At 39.2% G+C, this 19,211-nt stretch overlaps 1 protein-coding gene across 1 annotated transcript in view; it reads right to left on the bottom strand.

Annotated features, from left to right (window-relative positions):
- Positions 1-10,482, bottom strand: part of LOC103507746 — a 31,049-nt gene extending 20,567 nt beyond the window's left edge. Inside the window, exons 1-4 of the mRNA XM_008472247.3 lie at positions 10,316-10,482; positions 9,645-9,913; positions 8,928-9,038; positions 7,720-8,081 (exon numbers count right to left, since the gene is read on the bottom strand). Of these exons, the coding sequence (XP_008470469.1) occupies positions 7,720-8,081; positions 8,928-9,038; positions 9,645-9,913; positions 10,316-10,425 (852 nt within the window). The 5' untranslated portion in view covers positions 10,426-10,482. The remainder of the gene's footprint in view (positions 1-7,719; positions 8,082-8,927; positions 9,039-9,644; positions 9,914-10,315) is intronic.
- Positions 10,483-19,211: the final 8,729 nt, after the last annotated feature.

The raw sequence follows: 19,211 nt of genomic DNA, 5'->3' as shown, positions 1-19,211 counted from the left end.
CTATGTTTGGATATAGAAATTGAAAAAAATCATAAAAAACAGAAAGCAAAAGCACTCATGAGTCCCGCGTGATACACTCAATATTATTTCCACATGTGAAACACAGACATCGCACTACAAATATTGGAAAAACTCAACGATATACTATCTCATTCTCTCCTAGTCTTCTCCTTCTATATATTCCTCTTTTTTTATCTATCCCTCCCTGTTTCTCTCTCTTTCCCTTTTTCTCTCTCTCTCTCTCTCTCTCTCTCTCTCTCTCTCTCCATCTCCTTCTCTCTTACTTCTTCTCTCTCTTTATTAGGAAAATTTTAACATGGCTGAGTGCTACGCTTTCCCGAAATTATCAGTGACGTATAGTGAGTGTAATATTGGCTACTTTGTATATTATAAACATCACAGGGAGAATTAAAATCACAGGGAGAATTGATGTAGTGTCGTATATTAAGTGTAATATGGGTTATTTCGTACTACAGATATCACATGGGCGGGTCATGAGTGTAATACCAGTTATTTCGTACCTACAGATATCACAGGAAGAATTTAATGCTATTAGTCAGAAAACTTGGTAACTTCTCAAAAATTGTACTCTATTCGCGGTCCAAGAATTTTTGAGCAAGTAAAATCAAGATCAATAATTCAATCGAAACTTTAGAAAAAACTACTTTTTTTCTTTCCTCTTTTTAGTTGAGGAAGAGGAAAGTAGGGTGGGTGGTCCAAAGAGCCGACCCTGGTTGGGTCCTATTTGATTTAATATTTCATGCTCGTTCAAGGTAGTAAATAGGGGAGGTGCCATAATTATGGGACACCGTCACGCAATACTCACTCGAACTTCTCTCTCACTTCTTGATAGTGTGTGTGAGTGAGAGAGAGAACTAGTAACGGGAGTAGGTGGGGCAGAAGAGAGAAAGACAGAAAGAGGAGAGAGAGTGGGAAAGATGGAGAATGGAGGGTGAAGAGAGAGAGAAAGAGAGAGGGAGCTTTTTCTTCTTCTTCTTCTTCTTCTTCTTCTTCTTCTTCTTCTTCTTCTTATTCGTCTTCTTCTTCTTCTTCTTCTTCTTCGTCTTCTTCTTCTTCTTCTTCTTCTTCTTCTTCTTCGTCTTCTTCTTCTTCGTCGTCTTCTTCTTCGTCTTCGTCTTCTTCTTCGTCTTCGTCTTCTTCTTCTTCTTCGTCTTCTTCTTCGTCTTCTTCTTTTTCTTCTTCGTCTTCTTCTTCTTCTTGTAAAAAAAAAAAATTGTATGAAAATCACGACAAGTGAGTGGGAACGGGCCTTCACATACATAATTATTTATTTACCTACAACAAAATACCTACAAAAATAAATTTCTCATGTAAAATTACATACCTAACTTTAGAAATATTCAAAACAAGGTCAATATCCTCTCGCATTTACTTTTTAGTTCTCACACCCATCCAAGATTTCATTTACCCCCTCCCCTCTCAGTACTTTCACTTCCCCTTCCTTCTTTTCCTCTTTTACCTTTTTATTATTTTTTTCCTGCCCCTTTCCTCAAACACCTCTTTTCCTTAATCCTCGTATTCTTTTCCTATTTTTCTTTCACCCTTCTCCTCATTGGATTTTTACTTCTCCTATTCCCTCCTCCTTATTCCCCTCCTCTGACTTCTTCTCTTCCTTTTTTTTCATCATTATATATCCTACTTTTCTCGTTCTGCTTCTCTTCCTCGTTCTTTTCTTGTTCTCCCCCCCCCCAAAGAAAAAAAAATCTTGCTTTCGAGCTAGTAGGTACTTTGAAAGTGTCCCACCTATGGCGAAAAGTTCGTGTCATGTGATTTCTAAAATGGGGCTAGTAACTATGGGCCAGTCCCAGGGTCTTATTTATGGGTTTTTCAAATAAGGTTGAAGTTTATGTTGGTTTGACGTGTCGCCAGGGCCCAGGGGCCTCGTGATAAAACTAAAGGGGGGGAGGGGATGGTAGATGAAGGAGTAATACTAGACGGGTAAGTGGAGGGGGCCAAGTATAAATGTTGATGGTGGGCGTGCGGCGTGGGAATATAATCTAAGGAGGGGAGATTTTGAGAATTTTTTCGGCAAGAGGTAACACTAATTTTAAAGGATAATCACTGGGAGATAAAAATACCTACAAGAGAAAAGAAGATAGAGGAAGAGGAAAAGGAGAGAAGAAAGAAGAGAATATGAAGGAAGAGAAGAAAGAGGAAGAAGAAGAATGACAAGAAGAATTAGAAGAGAAATCTTTCTACTCGTAGAATTAGATACCTTATTTTTTATAAACTGTTAGGCTGATAGTATCATTTACTGAACATCTTTATACCCAAAACGTATTCAAAGTAAACATATTTATAAGAGTGGATTTAGATATACATATATAAGTATATTATGCATTTATCTCAGATACATACATAGATACAATCTACTATTATGCCCTGTGGTGGGTAAAAGAAAAAAAATAAATAGATAAGTATCCCCAGAACCCAGAAATGCCCCGTTTTTACCTATTTTCCCAGAGTTGCGGGTTATATGAAGAGAGTTCTGTTACATTTCCATAATGCTCAATGCTCATCTCCTCTCAAATCTTCAGAGGGATTTAGAATCTGTCCCTACAACACAAAATGTTCTGCCGCATCCTAAATAAGCAGGAAAAATCGCTGACAAAAGCAGAAATTCCTGGATTTTCGTTAAGACGAAGATATCTCGAGCTCTCATTCCCTGAATTTGAATAAAAAGAAACAGGGGGAAAACATTCCCACTCTTGTGTTTAGAGGCTTTCTTTGAAAGCTGATGGTTTTAAACAAATCTACTTAGCCCCCCAGAGGGAAAAACTAGGAAAATTTCCCACAGAACTCTCTTCATATCCCATTTTTGTTTACCTCCGATATTTTGAACACGAACAATGATAATTATCAATTTAAAATATAAAATGAAGAAAACCCTTTCCAGTTTTAGTCTCTCGTAGAGTTTGAACTACCACAAATACACATAGACAGCAACGAGTCTAAGAACGAAGAATGTTTCCTTTCCGCAGACACTTGTCTATCATATTCTCTAGCCTCGCCTAATGCAATCAATTTCCACATTTCAATAATCTTTTTACACTGGTAATGTCGCCACTGGTCGCTACTCGATTAAAGTAGCTACTCAATTGTAATTCTCCTCGCGAGGCTGAGTGCACCCCGAACTCCAAGCACAGAGCCGAAAAAAACCTCGGCCCCACCGGGAATCAAACCCGGGCCTCCTGCGTGCAAGCCAAGTATGATACCCACTCGGCCACGGAGGTTGCTGATTTTAGTACCATCTAATCATTACAGGCATGTCTGCGCATTTACATGTCATAGCTACTCATTTTCCTCACGAGGCTGAGTGGGCCCCACAACAGCCAGTCACGGGATCAATAATTTGCATGATACAAATTTCTTGACCCCGCCGGGAATCGAACCTGGGTCTCCCGCGTGCAAGGCGAGTGCAGTGACCACTACGCCATGGGAGCTGACTGACCACTACGCCATGGGAGCTGACGAATAAACTATTATTAATGAACATCCTTTGTAAATACTATTAAATTTTACTTAAGTTATATATAAAAATGGATACTTACGAGTAGGTTTTTATATCCCGACTCGGAGTTTCGTCTGTTTTATAGACTTTTTCAAGGGTTCAAGGGATCAGTCATCAGGTGACAGTGTCTACACCCCCACCACTGTCACTATCAGCAACAACAACAACAACAACAACAACAACAAAACAACAACAACACCTACACTCAGTTTCCCTTGAAAGAGTCTACATGTAGTAACAATTGTTTGGATTTTGCGGAAAGAAACTTTATGCAAGAGACCCAAACAAAATAAAGATATCACTTTAACAACAACAACACCTACACTCAGTTTCCCTTGAAAGAGTCTACATGTAGTAACAATTGTTTGGATTTTGCGGAAAGAAACTTTATGCAATAGACCCAAACAAAATAAAGATATCACTTTAAAATAAAGGAATAAAGGTATCACTTTAAGATAAGGATATCACTTTGAGTAATCTCTTCATTTGAGATTAAAAGAAAAGTGTAATAATTACTCAAATTTTTCTGAAGAAATTTTCAGTTTTCTCTTTCTTTTCTTTCTGCTGTGTTTCCAGAAAATTTGAATGTGATTTTTTTTTTTTTGAAATTAGTACCACTCACCGGAGGTGTTGGAGATTTTTTTTTATGGTTTTTCTCTCTCTCTCTCTCTCTCTTTCTTTTTTCTTAGTGACAATGAAAAATCAACAGAAAAGTAGGAAAAAAAGCAAACAAAACAAAGAGAAAAATGAGAAAATTTACATGAAAGAAGAAAGTGAATAATAATAATTATGGTTTCAAAAGAAGCTCCAATCTCCTGGTTTACAGTTCTATGGGGAAGTGTAGTTTGGTCTTTTCAGCAAAGATTGAGTACAGAGTGTTTCGTGGAATGGGACCCCAACACTTGAATGAGAAAGATTGCCCATATTCACGCCCATTTAGTATTTAACACTTCTCTCCCTCTCTCTCTCTCTCTCAACAGAGAAGTAGGAAAAAAAGCAAACAAAACAAAGAGAAAAATGAGAAAATTTACATGAAAGAAGAAAGTGAATAATAATAATTATGATGGTTTCAAAAGAAGCTCTAATCTCCTGGTTTACAGTTCTATGAGGAAGTGTAGTTTGGTCTTTTCAGCAAAGATTGAGTACAGAGTGTTTCGTGGATTGGGACCCTAACACTTGAATGAGAAAGATTGCCCATATTCACGCCCATGTAGTATTTAACACTTCTCTCCCTCTCTCTCTCTCTCTCTCTTTCACTCTCTCTCTCCCTCTCTCTTTCTCTCTCTCTTCACCATTAGAGGTGGTATTAAGTTCATAATGCTGTTTTTATGGAAAAAGTTCCTTAAGGGTGTCGGCCATTGGGGGTTTTACCCTAGGTACTTTGAAAGTGTCCAACCTATGGCGAGAAGTTTCGTGTCATGTGATTTCTAAAATAGGGCTAGTAACTATGGGCCAGTCCCAGGGTCTTATTTATGGGTTTTTCAAAGAAGGTTGAAGTTTATGTTGGTTTGACGTGTCCAGGGCCGGATTAGCCCCCCGCGGGGCCCGGGGCAGTTTCAAAGGCGCGGGGCCCCCAGTTTGGGCTGATCGAACTTAAAATTTTCAGCGCCGCAGGCGAAATTTTTCAAAAAGTAGGTAGATATGTGCCTCATGCTTTGTCACAAGTTAATTTTTGACGTAGGTACCTAATTCGTAGATATTTTCTTATCCTAATTTTCGCTGAACGCTAAAGTGAGCAAAATAAAATAGAGTGCCGCAGGCGAAATTTTTGAAAATTTTGCTAGATATTTTCTTATCCTAATTTTAGCTGAACGCCAAAGTGAGCAAAATAAATTAGAGCGCCGCAGGCGAAATTTTTAAAAATTTTGGTCCACAATCTTGAGAAATCCAGGCTCACCAAAAGTAAATTTTTCAGCGCCGCAGGCGATTTTTTTTTTTAGAAAAAACCCATAATATCTAGTGTAAGTCCTCAAAGCGCGGGGCCCCCAAAAGCGCGGGGCCCGTGGAAGTCTGCCATTCTGCCTTATGGGTAATCCGGCCCTGTCTCTGACAAGACAAAAGGCATACTAAGTTTGTTCTTTGACAAGACAAAAGGCATACTAAGTTTGTTCTCTGACGAGACAAATCCCTGTTCTCTCTCTCTCTCTCTCTCTCTCTCTCTCTCTCTCTCTCTCTCTCTCTCTCTCTCTCTCTTCCCCTCCCCCCTTTTTAAGAGGTTAGATAGAGGGAACTAACTGTTAAGGTATTAGAGCCCTGAAAGCGAAGAGAGAAGGAAGACAGGATAGGAGAGAGCCCGCCGTTCCGAGAACGAACCTTACTTGTTTCGGATAAAATCCGCCCCGGGGAGGAATCGAACCCGCAACTTAGAGCTTACAAGGCAGACGCGCTACGCAGCTAACTAGGCTGGCTGTCACAGAGGTAACATCCAACCTATAGGTACATTATTGGAATACTATTTATGTGAACGCCTAGAACTTAGTTGAATATGCAATGTGTAAGAAAATAAAAATTAGTGGAGATGTCAAGTTTCCGCTTCTAATTTTGTTATTAGGTGCGGTAGAACGCCTAGAACTTAGTTGAATATGCAATGTGGAAGAAAATAAAAATTAGTGGAGATGTCAAGTTTCCGCTTCTAATTTTGTTATTAGGTGCGGTAGAACGCCTAGAACTTAGTTGAATATGCAATGTGTAAGAAAATAAAAATTAGTGGAGATGTCAAGTTTCCGCTTCTAATTTTGTTATTAGGTGCGGTAGAACGCCTAGAACTTAGTTGAATATGCAATGTGTAAGAAAATAAAAATTAGTGGAGATGTCAAGTTTCCGCTTCTAATTTTGTTATTAGGTGCAGTAGAGATTTTTTGTTATACCTACCTACCCAGATAAAAATTTTAGCACCAAGAGGTACCTAGTACCTACCAATGCCAATGTTTTAAAATGTCTGGGAACAAATCAAAATCGGACCAATCGAGGGTTAAAACTGGACTAAATCCTTACAATGCCCCCAAAAACATGTCTAACTGAAATGATGGGTCAAAAATGTTCAAATGGGAACCAACCAAACCGTTATGCAAATGAGAGAGCCCCCATTATTCCGACTATCTCATTGGTCATTAAGATTAGGGCAGTTGATATCTGAAGTTCCCTCGTACAAAGTCAAACAGGGGAAATTGCCTTTTGTGTTCCAGTCTTCCAGTTTAGAGGATTTTATCAGTTGATCTATGGAAGACTCGGTATCAAATAAGTATAGTGGATAGTGGATATACAGTGTTTAACTAGATTTCCAAATTTGAGACTCTATTTTGTAGTATAAACAGGTGCGAGTACCTATGTAAGTATTATTTATCCATTATTCTTATCAGCTCTTCAGCTCTGTATATTATCGATAAGTCTTACAAGTTCGGGATATTCCCGAGTTACCCAAAATTTTATTATACTCTCTGGAAAATTCCGCCACAAGAAAATACCTAGGTACCTACTTGGTCTTCTTTTTCTTCTTCTTCTTCTTCTTCTTCTTCTTCTTTTTCTTCTTCTTCTTCTTCTTCTTCTTCGTCTTCTTCTTCTTCTTCTTCTTCTTCTTCTTCTTCTTCTTCTTCTTCTTCGTCTTCGTCTTCTTCTTCGTCTTCTTCTTCTTCTACGTCTTCTTCTTCGTCTTCTTCTTCTACGTCTTCTTCTTCGTCTTCTTCTTCTTCTTCTTCTTCTTCTTCTTCTTCTTCTTCTTCTTCTTCTACGTCTTCTTCTTCTTTTTCTTCTTCTTGTAAAAAAAAAATTGTATGAAACTCACGACAAGTGAGTGGGAACGGGCCTTCACATACATAATTATTTATTTACCTACAACAAAATAGGTACAAAAATAAATTTCTCATGTAAAATTACATTAGTCTTATGCCCGCTACTCAACCTGAGACTGCCTGACAGACCGCAACACCATGGGTCTGTCAGACGTTCTGAGCGTCAATGACGGTGTTATTATACACTTCAATATCCTCTCGCATTTACTTTTTAGTTCTCACACCCATCCAAGATTTCATTTACCCCCTCCCCTCTCAGTACTTTCACTTCCCCTACCTTCCTTTCCTCTTTTACCTTTTTATTATTTGTTGCTGACATTTGTCAAATGTTACAAAACATAGGGAGGCAAACAGCCCTAGAGGATGGGTTAAAAGTTAAGATTCTACTAAGGTACATACTTGACTCATTTGGTTCGGTTGTGACAGTGGCACCGAAAACGTTCTCTTGCTTCCCCCGTACAGTGCCACGTTGAACACCAGTGGTTCCTCCTCTGACGCCTTCAAGTCAACATACACCGCCGCAGTGGGCGCTCCAGTAGCGGTTCTTGACACCATGGACTTGGACAGGTTAAGCTGGTTTGGTTTGGTGGTCGTCTCCTGGAAGGAACAATAGGGGGAGCCGACAGCGTACAGGAAAGCCTCGACGGGGATGCGGGAATTGGGTCGGAAAGTCCTCGCCAAGATGTACGGGGTGTTCCAACCGAGGAGTTGAAACTCGAAGTTCTGCCCACGGGGGTTGCGTCCCGACCCGAAGGAGACCGCTGTGAAAATAAGAATTAGGAAAATTAGTCTTATTCCTCAAACACCTCTTTTCCTTAATCCTCGTATTCTTTTCCTATTTTTCTTTCACCCTTCTCCTCATTGGATTTTTACTTCTCCTATTGCCCTCCTCTTCCTGCTCCTCCTTATTCCCCTCCTCCGACTTCTTCTCTTCTTCTTTTTTTTTTCATTATCCTACTTTTCTCGTTCTTCTTCTCTTAGTCTTATGCCCGCTACTCAACCTGAGACTGCCTGACAGACCGCAACACCATGGGTCTGTCAGACGTTCTGAGCGTCAATGACGGTATTATTATACACTTGAGAGTCTTGAAGCATGGAAGAAATCCTTCCATCACAGGGAGATAGGTAACATAACTATCATATGTCTATGTCAGTGAACTGAATGCGCTCAGAAAAAGAGCCTCTAGGTATACCTCTACCGGGACCAAAAACTAATCAGCAAATTTTCTTTGTTCACTGAAGGTAAGTATGTATGACCCAATGCGGGTGTGGCGTGTGGCGTAGGTACAAATTTAATAATGTCACTTTTAGATCGCTCATAAATCTCATATGTTCACTCGACTATCATATGTCTATGTCAGTGAACTGAATGCGCTCAGAAAAAGAGCCTCTAGGTATACCTCTACCGGGACCAAAAACTAATCAGCAATTTTTCTTTGTTCACTGAAGGTAAGTATGTATGACCCAATGCGGGTGTGGCGTAGGTACAAATAATGTCACTTTTAGATCGCTCATAAATCTCATAATATGTTCACTTGGAGGACCACTTGGTATAACTTATAAACTTGGTAGGCACATATAAGGTATTTTGACGTCAAAATACTTACGTAAGTGTGGATCGTGCCCGTCTTCCATAATAACAATGGGGTATTGAAGAGCAAATCCAGGATCCAGAATAACATAACCCAGTCTATTCTGAACAGAGATTCTGATGAAACCTGAAATGAAAGTAGAAGAACAACATGAAACTCTAGAACTTTTTAAAATATATATATCAAAATGAGTTTTCATAGGGAATAGCTTCCTAGTGACCCAAAAGACCCAAATAACACAACCCCGACCCAAAAGTTGTGACTTTCGTTAGAAATGAATAGCTCACCCCTAAAGGGGATTTAGCTAAAAAAAAAAAAAATGAGGTTTGATAGAGGGAGCTGTAACAACGCAACGGGAGGTCTTATCGTTGCAAAATCGAAGAGAGAAGCAGGGCAGGATATTAGAAAGCCAGCCGTTCCGAGAAAGAACCTTATCTGTTTTTGCTCACCTTGTGTTATTGGGTGGAAGAGCTCACAGTGTGAGAATCCTGCCATTAAAGCCTTAAAAAAAAAAAATCTGTTTAGGACTATGTGTGCCCAAAACTGGAGTTTTGGGATTCCCTGCAATTACCTGTTTGAACCCAAATTAAGTTTTTTCATTGGACTTTTATTCTAAGCTGTGTACACACATCGTCGACTGAAACCGTACACTACCTCGACAACATAGATTCACCTCTTCACCTCTCGATCGACTAGGTCGACTATGTGGGGACACACCTTTACGTCATTTACCTGCAACATGACCGTGAATAAACTTCCTCGGAAGGCGCCCGGTCCATCCATTTAAACTCTCATAGGCATCTTCCTTAATGTTGATAGCACATGTGGTCAAATAGGAATGGTATTGGACATCAGGCACCTCGTAAGCTATCCGGTTGAGCAGTTCGATAGCCATGCCTGTACAGTCTTCATTAGGCCGGAACCTGGGCTGATAGCGTTGAAAGAAATCGATGAAGTCCGCATCGTAAGTGTTCATGTAATGGCGGTACTCATTGTAGAATCTGAAACATTTCCACCAACAAAAATCTTTCCATTTGCACCGAAAAAAAATTGCAATACATCAGTTAAAGCGCCTAACGAAAAAAAAAAGATCTGTCAGCGACAGATAAGATTACTTCTGAAAGCCTGAACCAAGATTAAAATACCGGCGTGAACGACCTGGTATTCCAGAGTTAAAGCGCCTCAAAGGGGGGAGGGGGTATTGGGGTTTTTTTAAAACAGTTTTGCTGGAGGGAACTGCAACAATACTAACAACACAGATCTTATCGTCCCAAGATCGAAGAGAAAAAGAAGAAGACAAGATAGAACAAAGCCAGGATAGGAGTTTCAAGAACAAACCTGATCTGTTTATGATAAGTTCAAAGAGAAAAGGAATTAAGACTGGATAGGACAAAAAGTCTTACTCAATAAACATGTCGATGTTGTTGAACTTTGTGTTTGCCATCAGATTACTATGGTGCCTTAACACGGTGTCCAGAAACTGGTTGAATTCCCCGTCCGAATGAAATATCATTGGAGAGATTTGTTCTCCCCAGACAGGACTCTTGAGTGATGGTGCACGGAGACCATAATATTGTCCCCAATCTTGAGAAATTTTTTTCTCAAAAGTAAATTTTTCCGCGCCGCAGTCGATTTTTTTTTTTATTTTTATTATTTTTTTTTTTTAGAAAAAACCCATAATATCTAGTGTAAGTCCTCAAAGCGCGGGGCCCCCAAAAGCGCGGGGCCCGTGGCAGTCTGCCATTCTGCCTTATGGGTAATCCGGCCCTGGACGTGTCGCCAGGGCCAGGGGCCTCGTGATAAAACTAAAAGGGGGGAGGGGATGGTAGATGAAGGAGTAATACTAGACGGGGAAGTGGAGGGAGCCAAGTATAAATGTTGATGGTGGGCGTGGGAATAAAACCTGGGGAGGGGATATTTTGAAAAAATTTTCGGCAAGAGGTAATACTAATTTTAAAGGATAATCACTGGGAGATAAAAATACCTACAGGAAAAGAAGATAGAGGAAGAGGAAAAGGAGAGAAGAAAGAAGAGAATATGAAGGAAGAGAAGAAAGAAGAAGAAAAAGAAGAATGACAAGAAGTATTAGAAGAGAAATCTTTCTACTCGTAGAATTAGATACCTTATTTTTTATAAACTGTTAGGCTGATAGTATCATTTACTGAACATCTTTATACCCAAAACGTATTCAAAGTAAACATATAAGAGTGGATATAGATATACATATATATAAGTATATTATGCATTTATCTCAGATACATACATAGATACAATCTACTATTATGCCCTGTGGTGGGTAAAAGAGAAAAATAAATAGATAAGTATCTCCAGAACCCAGAAATGCCTCGTTTTTACCTATTTTCCCAAGAGTTGCGGGTTATATGAAGAGAGTTCTGTTACATTTCCATAATGCTCAATGCTCATCTCCTATCAAATCTTCAGAGGGATTTAGAATTTTTGTGTTGCATCCTTGTCACATTTGTGGACTACATACCAAATTTCAAGTCTCTAGCTCATACCATTCCCGAGATATTGTTAAATTACCTACTCAAAAAACCGCAAAAAAGCGGCAAAATGCCGCCAAGCGTTGCACAGATCTTAACCAAAAGTTTTGTTGTCGCATCCTTGTCACATTTGACAGCTGAATGCCAAATTTCAAGTCTCTAGCTCTTACCGTTCTCGAGATATTTTGTTTACAGACAGACGGACAGACAGAAGGACAGACACACACACGGACCAATGGCTGAAACTTTGTATTTAGGCTCTAGGGACCTCAAAATATCCTAAATAAGCAGGAAAAAGCGCTGACAAAAGCAGAAATTCCTGGATTTTCGTTAAGACGAAGATACCTCGAGCTCTTATTCCCTGAATTTGAATAAAAAGAAACAGGGGGAAAACATTCCCACTCTTGTGTTTAGAGGCTTTCTTTGAAAGCTGGTGGTTTTAAACAAATCTACTTAGCCCCCCAGAGGGAAAAACTAGGAAAATTTCCCACAGAACTCTCTTCATATCCCATTTTTGTTTACCTCCGATATTTTGAACAAGAACAATGATAATTATCAATTTAAAATATAAAATGAAGAAAACCCTTTTCAGTTTTAGTCTCTCGTAGAGCTTGAACTACCACAAATACACATAGACAGCAACGAGTCTAAGAAAGAAGAATGTTTCCTTTCCGCAGACACTTGTCTATCATATTCTCTAGCCTCGCCTAGCCCACATGGTGACTGGTTAGGAGATCCTTGGTTGCTAGGCGACGACGATGGTGGTTTGTCCAGATAGGCCAGCATAGATTGGGTCGCGGCTATGAACTCGGTATCCGAGGCTATGTGTTTTGGCACTAAAAACTGACCATCGAAAATTTGACCCGATTACATTACTTTCCTTCCTATAGGATAAGGAAAGTAAAAATGAAATATAAAATATTAAGAATATGAAATATTAGGTTTTAACACGCTCAGATACTCAGATCACCGGTGTAGAGTGTCAATTTATTTTATAACTTTTCCTGGTAGAAATAAATTGTAATAACTATACGAAAATTGTGACTTCACAATTACTGTCGAAAATTAGGTTAACGATCACCCAACATGATGATCCAAATGGGAGATCCACGCGCCACAGTATTTGAGTTTGCCCTTGGCTGTCCTAGAATCTAGAAGACGCGTGCGGCCTTGGTATACTTTTACCTCCTACATTACCTACCATGCATTATTATTCGATTCAATTCAACAAGCTTTTTTTTAGAGAGAGCTCCTTTTTAAAAAAACCGTATACTTTTACCTTGTAATTTGATATGTTTACCTTTTACTTTTTTCGTGGATTCTCTCATTTTCTCTGTCTCTTTCTCTCTCTTTCTCTCTCTCTCTCTCTCTCTATCTCCCTCTCTCTTCCTCTCCCTCCCCCTTTTTCTCTCATTCTCTTTTCTTCCTCTCTCCCCCTCCCTCTTTCTCTCCATCTCTCTCGTTCTCTCTGTCCTCTCTCCCTCTCTCTCATTCTCCCCCCTCTCTCTCTCTCTCTCATTCTCGCTCGCTACTCAATCTCTCTCTCTCTCATTCTCGCTCATCCCCCTTTTTCTCTCATTCTCTTTTCTTCCTCTCTCCCCCTCCCTCTTTCTCTCCATCTCTCTCGTTCTCTCTGTCCTCTCTCCCTCATTCTCCCCCCCTCTCTCTCTCATTCTCGCTCGCTACTCAATCTCTCTCTCTCATTCTCGCTCGCTACTCAATTTCTCTCGTCTTTTCTTCGTCAATATTCTTTCCATTTCACATTCTTATACCTTTTCACCGTCCTCGTACATATTTAAAACTCATTCCAGAGATTCCTGCTTCTTCCCCCGAAAAACATTTTCGGTTTCATGAATTTCATGTGGGTCTAATAGATAGTATCAGAGGCGGATATCACTTCGTAGATTCGTAGAAGCTCAACCCGTCCTTTGGGGCTGACCAGCCCCTACACCTAAGCCTCAGTTTGGGCTTTTTGTGTGTGGGGTTAAGCGGATATCACTTAAAACGAGTGAGTTAATGTCGTGCAGAAAGTGAGTGAGTTAGGAAAAAGAACTATACAATATCTCTAACCTATTAGTCAGTATAGCTGAAAACCGCCAAAAATCGGTCAAAATACCGCCAACGGCAGGACCTATCTTAACCAGCGTGTTTTGGCACTAAAAACTGACCATCGAAAATTTGACCCGATTACATTACTTTCCTTCCTATAGGATAAGGAAAGTAAAAAGTAAAGGGTAAGTAAAAGTAATGAATTAATGAGTTTTATCGTTAAAAAATGCCGTAAAAGAAATGTGCACAGTTAACCCTTCAGAGAGTGGCAGCCACCCTTAAAGATTAAAACTATACCCATTTTATTTTCCTTTTTATTTTACCTACTTAAGATAAACAATCCCAGAAGCAGTTCTAAGGTGTTCTTGTTCTTGTTTATATAACTGATCGTTCTTATAATATAAGATTAGAGATTTAGAGGGAACTGAAACATCGAAGATCTTATCGTCCCGAAATCAAAGAGAGAAGGAAGACAGGATAGGAGAAAGCCAGCCGTTCCGAGAACGAAACCTATCTGTTAGGAAAAAGTTAGCCTCGAGCGGGAACATGAAAAAGGGTTAATTCTACAAACATGACCCAACGGGTTATTCCTACAAACATGACTTTTTTTCTCTTCCTCATAATATAAGATTAGAGATTTAGAGGGAACTGAAACATCGAAGATCTTATCGTCCCGAAATCAAAGAGAGAAGGAAGACAGGATAGGATAAAGCCAGACGTTCCGAGAACGAAACCTACCTATCTGTTAGGAAAAAGTTAGCCTCGAGCGGGAACATGAAAAAGGGTTAACTCTACAAACATGACTTTTTTTCTCTTCCTCGTTAACCTATGAAATGACAAGTTTACCTGTTTACCTACTAACAAGCCCTTTTTTATGATTATTCTAATACTTCCAAGAAACACTACTTATCGCCTTTGTGTACAAAAGCGGAACAAAATTTCTAATTAATTGCTAGTGAGCAGTTTCTTGATGTCTGGGCGTTATGCCAGTATGCAATATGCATGTCTTAGGTAAAATACAACATACTGGACTTTCCCCGGCACCAAATGAACATGAACGGATGAGGTTCAGCATTTTCAGCAGACACGAAAAATTGGGAATGCAGGCTTGGCCTTAATTTTCTGATCTCACCACTTTTATAGGCCGACACTTTTGTACAGGAACTTGGCCTTTTTTTCACATTTGTGTTTTTGTTGGGGATGTAAGTTTCAGACCATGTGATCCGCAACTAGTATTTACAGTATCTATACCAGTAATTTTCAGACCACCGAAGAGTTTTTAAGGTGTTTTTTTTTTTTTTTTTTTTTTTTTTTTTTTTTTTTTTAATAACTGATTAGAGATTTAGAGGGAACTGAAACACCGAAGATCTTATCGTCCCGAAATCAAAGAGAGAAAGGAAGACAGGATAGGAGAAAGCCAGACGTTCCGAGAACGAAACCTATCTGTTAGGAAAAAGTTAGCCTCGAGCGGAAACATGAAAAAGGGTTAACTCTACAAACATGACCCAACGGGTTATTCCTACAAACATGACTTTTTTTCTCTTCCTCGTGTTAACCTATGAAATGACAAGTTTACCTACTAACAAGCCCTTTTTTATGATTATTCTAATACTTCCAAGAAACACTACTTATCGCCTATGTGTGTACAAAACAGAACAAAATTTCTAATTAATTGCTAGTTAGCAGTTTTCGCCTATGTGTGTACAAAAGCGGAACAAAATTTCTAATTAATTGCTAGTTAGCAGTTTCTTGATGTCTGGGCGTTATGCCAGTATGCAATATGCATGTCTTAGGTAAACTACAACATACTGGACTTTCCCCGGCACCAAATGGACATGAACGGGGTTTTGTGAGATTTATGAACAATGATTTTCCATGTTTCATATACCTACCTATTAAAACTTAAAAACTAACATACAAGAACTTCTACTCCTGCTGCGATAGAGTCAACATCTATCTTGGTCTGAAGATGATGTCCTGAGTGACATCGAAAGCTCGGCAATTCAAAAACTTATAATCGTAATTGTCTTGATAAAAATATTATATTGTTATTTTTATCTGAATTTATTTTGTAAAGAACAACAACAGATATAAATTACAAGCAGGCTCCGCCCGCTTGCGCGTGGCTGAGGCATGGCCGTATGCATAGAGGCATGGCCGTAGGTGACCGTAACGTACCGTACTGTACTTTTTTACCTGACCATACTATTTTGGCACCATGTTATACTTTTATTCGTTTTCGTCCCTAATTTGGGCACCACTGCGAGTTTTGAAAAATCCGTTCTTAGGATACCTTTACTTACTAAAAGGCAAGACAACTATCTTACTTACAAACTTCATGTAAATTAACCCACCCGTTTTGGCCAGGGGTCGATTTTTAGTAGTGTTTTGGTCATAGTTTGGAAACCACTGCGAGTTTCGGAAAATCCGTTCTTAGTGGGCCTATTCAAATCAAAAGGAAGCTATATTCTCGAAGTTTCATCAAAATCGGTACAGCCGTTTCGGCTGTGCGTTGATTATGAATGAATGAATGAGTCAGGGTTTACTCTTTTATTAATATAGATAAATTAGCTTTAGCCAAACTCAAGGTCTGGGTTAATCATCAGGAAAACCATACACCATGTGTTTGACGTAGGTACTACAGGTGTCTCCTTAGGTTCTTAGGTGGCACGAGGCAAATGATGTAATAGTCGACAGTAACACATGAGTTATAATATGGTTTATGAATTATTGTCCGAAATCATGAATTAATGAGACCTTGTGAAAGATCTTTTTTCCTGGATGTTTTTCCAAATTTATGTACCTACTACACATATATTATTTGAATTTGTTAATCATCAGGAAAACCATACACCATGTGTTTGACGTAGGTACTACAGGTGTCTCCTTAGGTTCTTAGGTGGCACGAGGCAAATGAGGTTGCATGTTGCATTCGAGTCTTCTTAGGTGGCACGAGGCAAATGATGTAATAGTCGACAGTAACACATGAATTACAATATGGTTTATGAATTAGTGTCCGAAATCATGAATTAATGAGACCTTGTGAAAGATCTTTTTTCCTGGATGTTTTTCCAAATTTATGTAAGTAATAGAGAGAAAAGAGTGAAGGAAGGGGACAGAGAGAGGGTGTGTGTGGGAGAGAGAGAGTGGAAGAGAGAAAGAGAGACAGAGAAGGGGTGTGTGAGGGAGAGAGAGAGGGTTTATGAGACAGTGTGGGAGAGAGAGAAATAGAGAAGGCGAGGGGGTGGGAAGAGAGAGAGAGAGAGAGCTAATGAAAAAAAAAACCGCTCTAACAAAGGCATTCAGATTTTTTTCCCCCTGTTTCGAAACCTCATAAGCTACGCCAGTCGCTATTGTCTCTCTTGACTATAAAAATATGTATCTCTTGTATGAGATCCACCTCTTGGAACTATACTTTGTTTTTAATAGCAGTAGAAAAACCTTTAGACAGATAATAGAGAGAGGCGACAGAGAGGGAGAGAGAGGGGGGGGAGAGGGAGAGAGAGAAGAGGGGGAATGAGAGAGGGAGAAAGAAAGAAATGTAGAGTGGGAAAGAGGAAACGATAGGAAGAGAGAGAAGAAATGAGGGAGGGAGATTGGAAGAGAACAAGCTGGGCCCGTCCCTCCGGGAATTTTTTAGCCCGTAGTTTATTCGATTGTGATTAGAGAAAATCAGTACCTATGTACCTACCTAATTTGTTTAATATTCAGTTTATTATCATTCTTGATTTGATTTTTCGATTTTACTTTCATGTACCTAATGATTTAAAATCAAGACGAGAGCCCGCTCTCCCTTTATTCCCAATATAATGTTTAAGTCACCCTCACCCATCCATTTATTGGCCCTCCTCGGCGTAGCTTAACATAGGTAACGCTAAAACCGGTCTTAAATTAACGACTGAAGTGTTATCTAAAACAATCTCGCTTTGAGTTTATATTAGGTCGTCGCGACAAATTTCAAGATCAGAGCTCATTTTTGTGAGAAAATGTGGAAAAAATCCCCCAAAAACCAGTTTTTTTTTTTGTTTTGTTTTTTGGCTTTTTGTTTCTCTGGACAAAATTTGCACCTCCATTTTCGTGTTCCTGGTAAAAAGACCTTCAATTTGATGTATAGGCCAACCAGGTTTGGATAAGTCCTTCTATGGGGACAGACAGACAGACGACACCGAAGCGAATACAATAATCCGTCTCTTATACCTTTTTATTACTATTGTAATAATAAAGGAAGGACGGACTAAAAAAGGAAGGAGGGGGAATAAAGAGACAGACAGAAATTAAAAGAAAGGGAGTGATAAAGAGATGGACGTAGAATGGGAGAGAGGAAACGATAGGAAGGGAGAGAAAAAGTAAGAGAGGAAGAAAGAGACAAACGGAGAATAACAGAGATGGAGGGAGGGAGAAAAAAAGAGGATTGAGAGCGAATGAGATTGATTGATTGATTGATTGATTGATTGCTTCTCGCTCACTACTCAATTTCTCTCGTCTTTTCTTCGTCAATATTCTTTCCATTTCACATTCTTATACCTTTACACCGTCCTCGTACATATTTAAAACTCATTCCAGAGATTCCTGCTTCTGCCCCCGAAAAACATTTTCGGTTTCATGAATTTCATGTGAGTCTAATAGATAGTATCAGAGGCGGATATCACTTAGAACGAGTGAGTTAATGTCGTGCAGAAAGAGAGTGAGTTAGGAAAAAGAACTACTTTTGAACTACTCACTTTGTGAGTCAGACTGCCAGATCCTAACTTGTTTTACCTGCCATATTTTCCCAATCAAATAAATAATAGTATTTACCTAACATGAAAAGAGAAGGAAAAACTCATCCAAGTTGAAATTGAGAGAAGGTTGAAGGAATTGAGATCCAGCATTTTCAGCAGACACGAAAAATTGGGAATGCAGGCTTGGCCTTAATTTTCTGATCTCACCACTTTTATAGGCCGACATTTTTGTACAGGAACTTGGCCTTTTTTTCACATTTTTTGTTGGTGATGTAAGTTTCAGACCATGTGATCCGCAACTAATATTTACCAGTAAGTTTCAGACCACGTGCTCCGCAACTAGTATTTACAGTATCTACCAGTAAGTTTCAGACCATGTGATCCGCAACTAGTATTTACAATTCCTACCAGTAAGATTGATTTACAATAAAAACGATCTCCTAAGCTAATGCTTAACTTATAGAGAGATCGCTCTCATCTCATAAGTTAGTAATCTTGCCTATTATATATTTTTTTTTCCTTTTTACATAATGAACATTACTTATTTACTTAGGTATCACATATTAGTAGATCCTACGTTGGTAATTACCTACATAATTTAGAGAGAGAGAAAGAGAGAGAGAGAGAGAGAGAGAGAGAGAGAGAGAGAGAGAGAAAGATCCAGGAACATCAGTTATCTAAAAGACAACCTATAAGTACTCTAAGTACCTACATACATACATAAGTAGGTAGGTACTAAGTATCTATACCTACATGGGAAACACTAATGGAACTCACTAGAACGGTTGGGTGGAAGAACCACTTCATGTAGGTACCTACCTATCTATATGTAGGTATTGATGTAGGTACAAAACTACAGGGTGTACGTCAAGTCCCGGAACGTCCTTCCTCTGACATGGAAAGACCTTCTTCCTTCGTCCGGAACAGACTTGAAAAAAAAAAAAGTTTGATAGAGGGAACTGTAACTGCTAAAGTCTTGTTATCGCCCGAAAGCGATTAGGGAAGAAAGACAGGATAGGAGAAAG

This window comes from Diaphorina citri, unplaced genomic scaffold (assembly GCF_000475195.1).
Source record: "Diaphorina citri unplaced genomic scaffold, Diaci psyllid genome assembly version 1.1 scaffold339, whole genome shotgun sequence".
In the NCBI taxonomy this organism is placed as follows: domain Eukaryota; kingdom Metazoa; phylum Arthropoda; class Insecta; order Hemiptera; family Psyllidae; genus Diaphorina; species Diaphorina citri.
The sequence above is the reverse complement of the archived record's forward strand: the minus strand, read 5'-3'. Positions and strand labels throughout refer to the sequence as shown.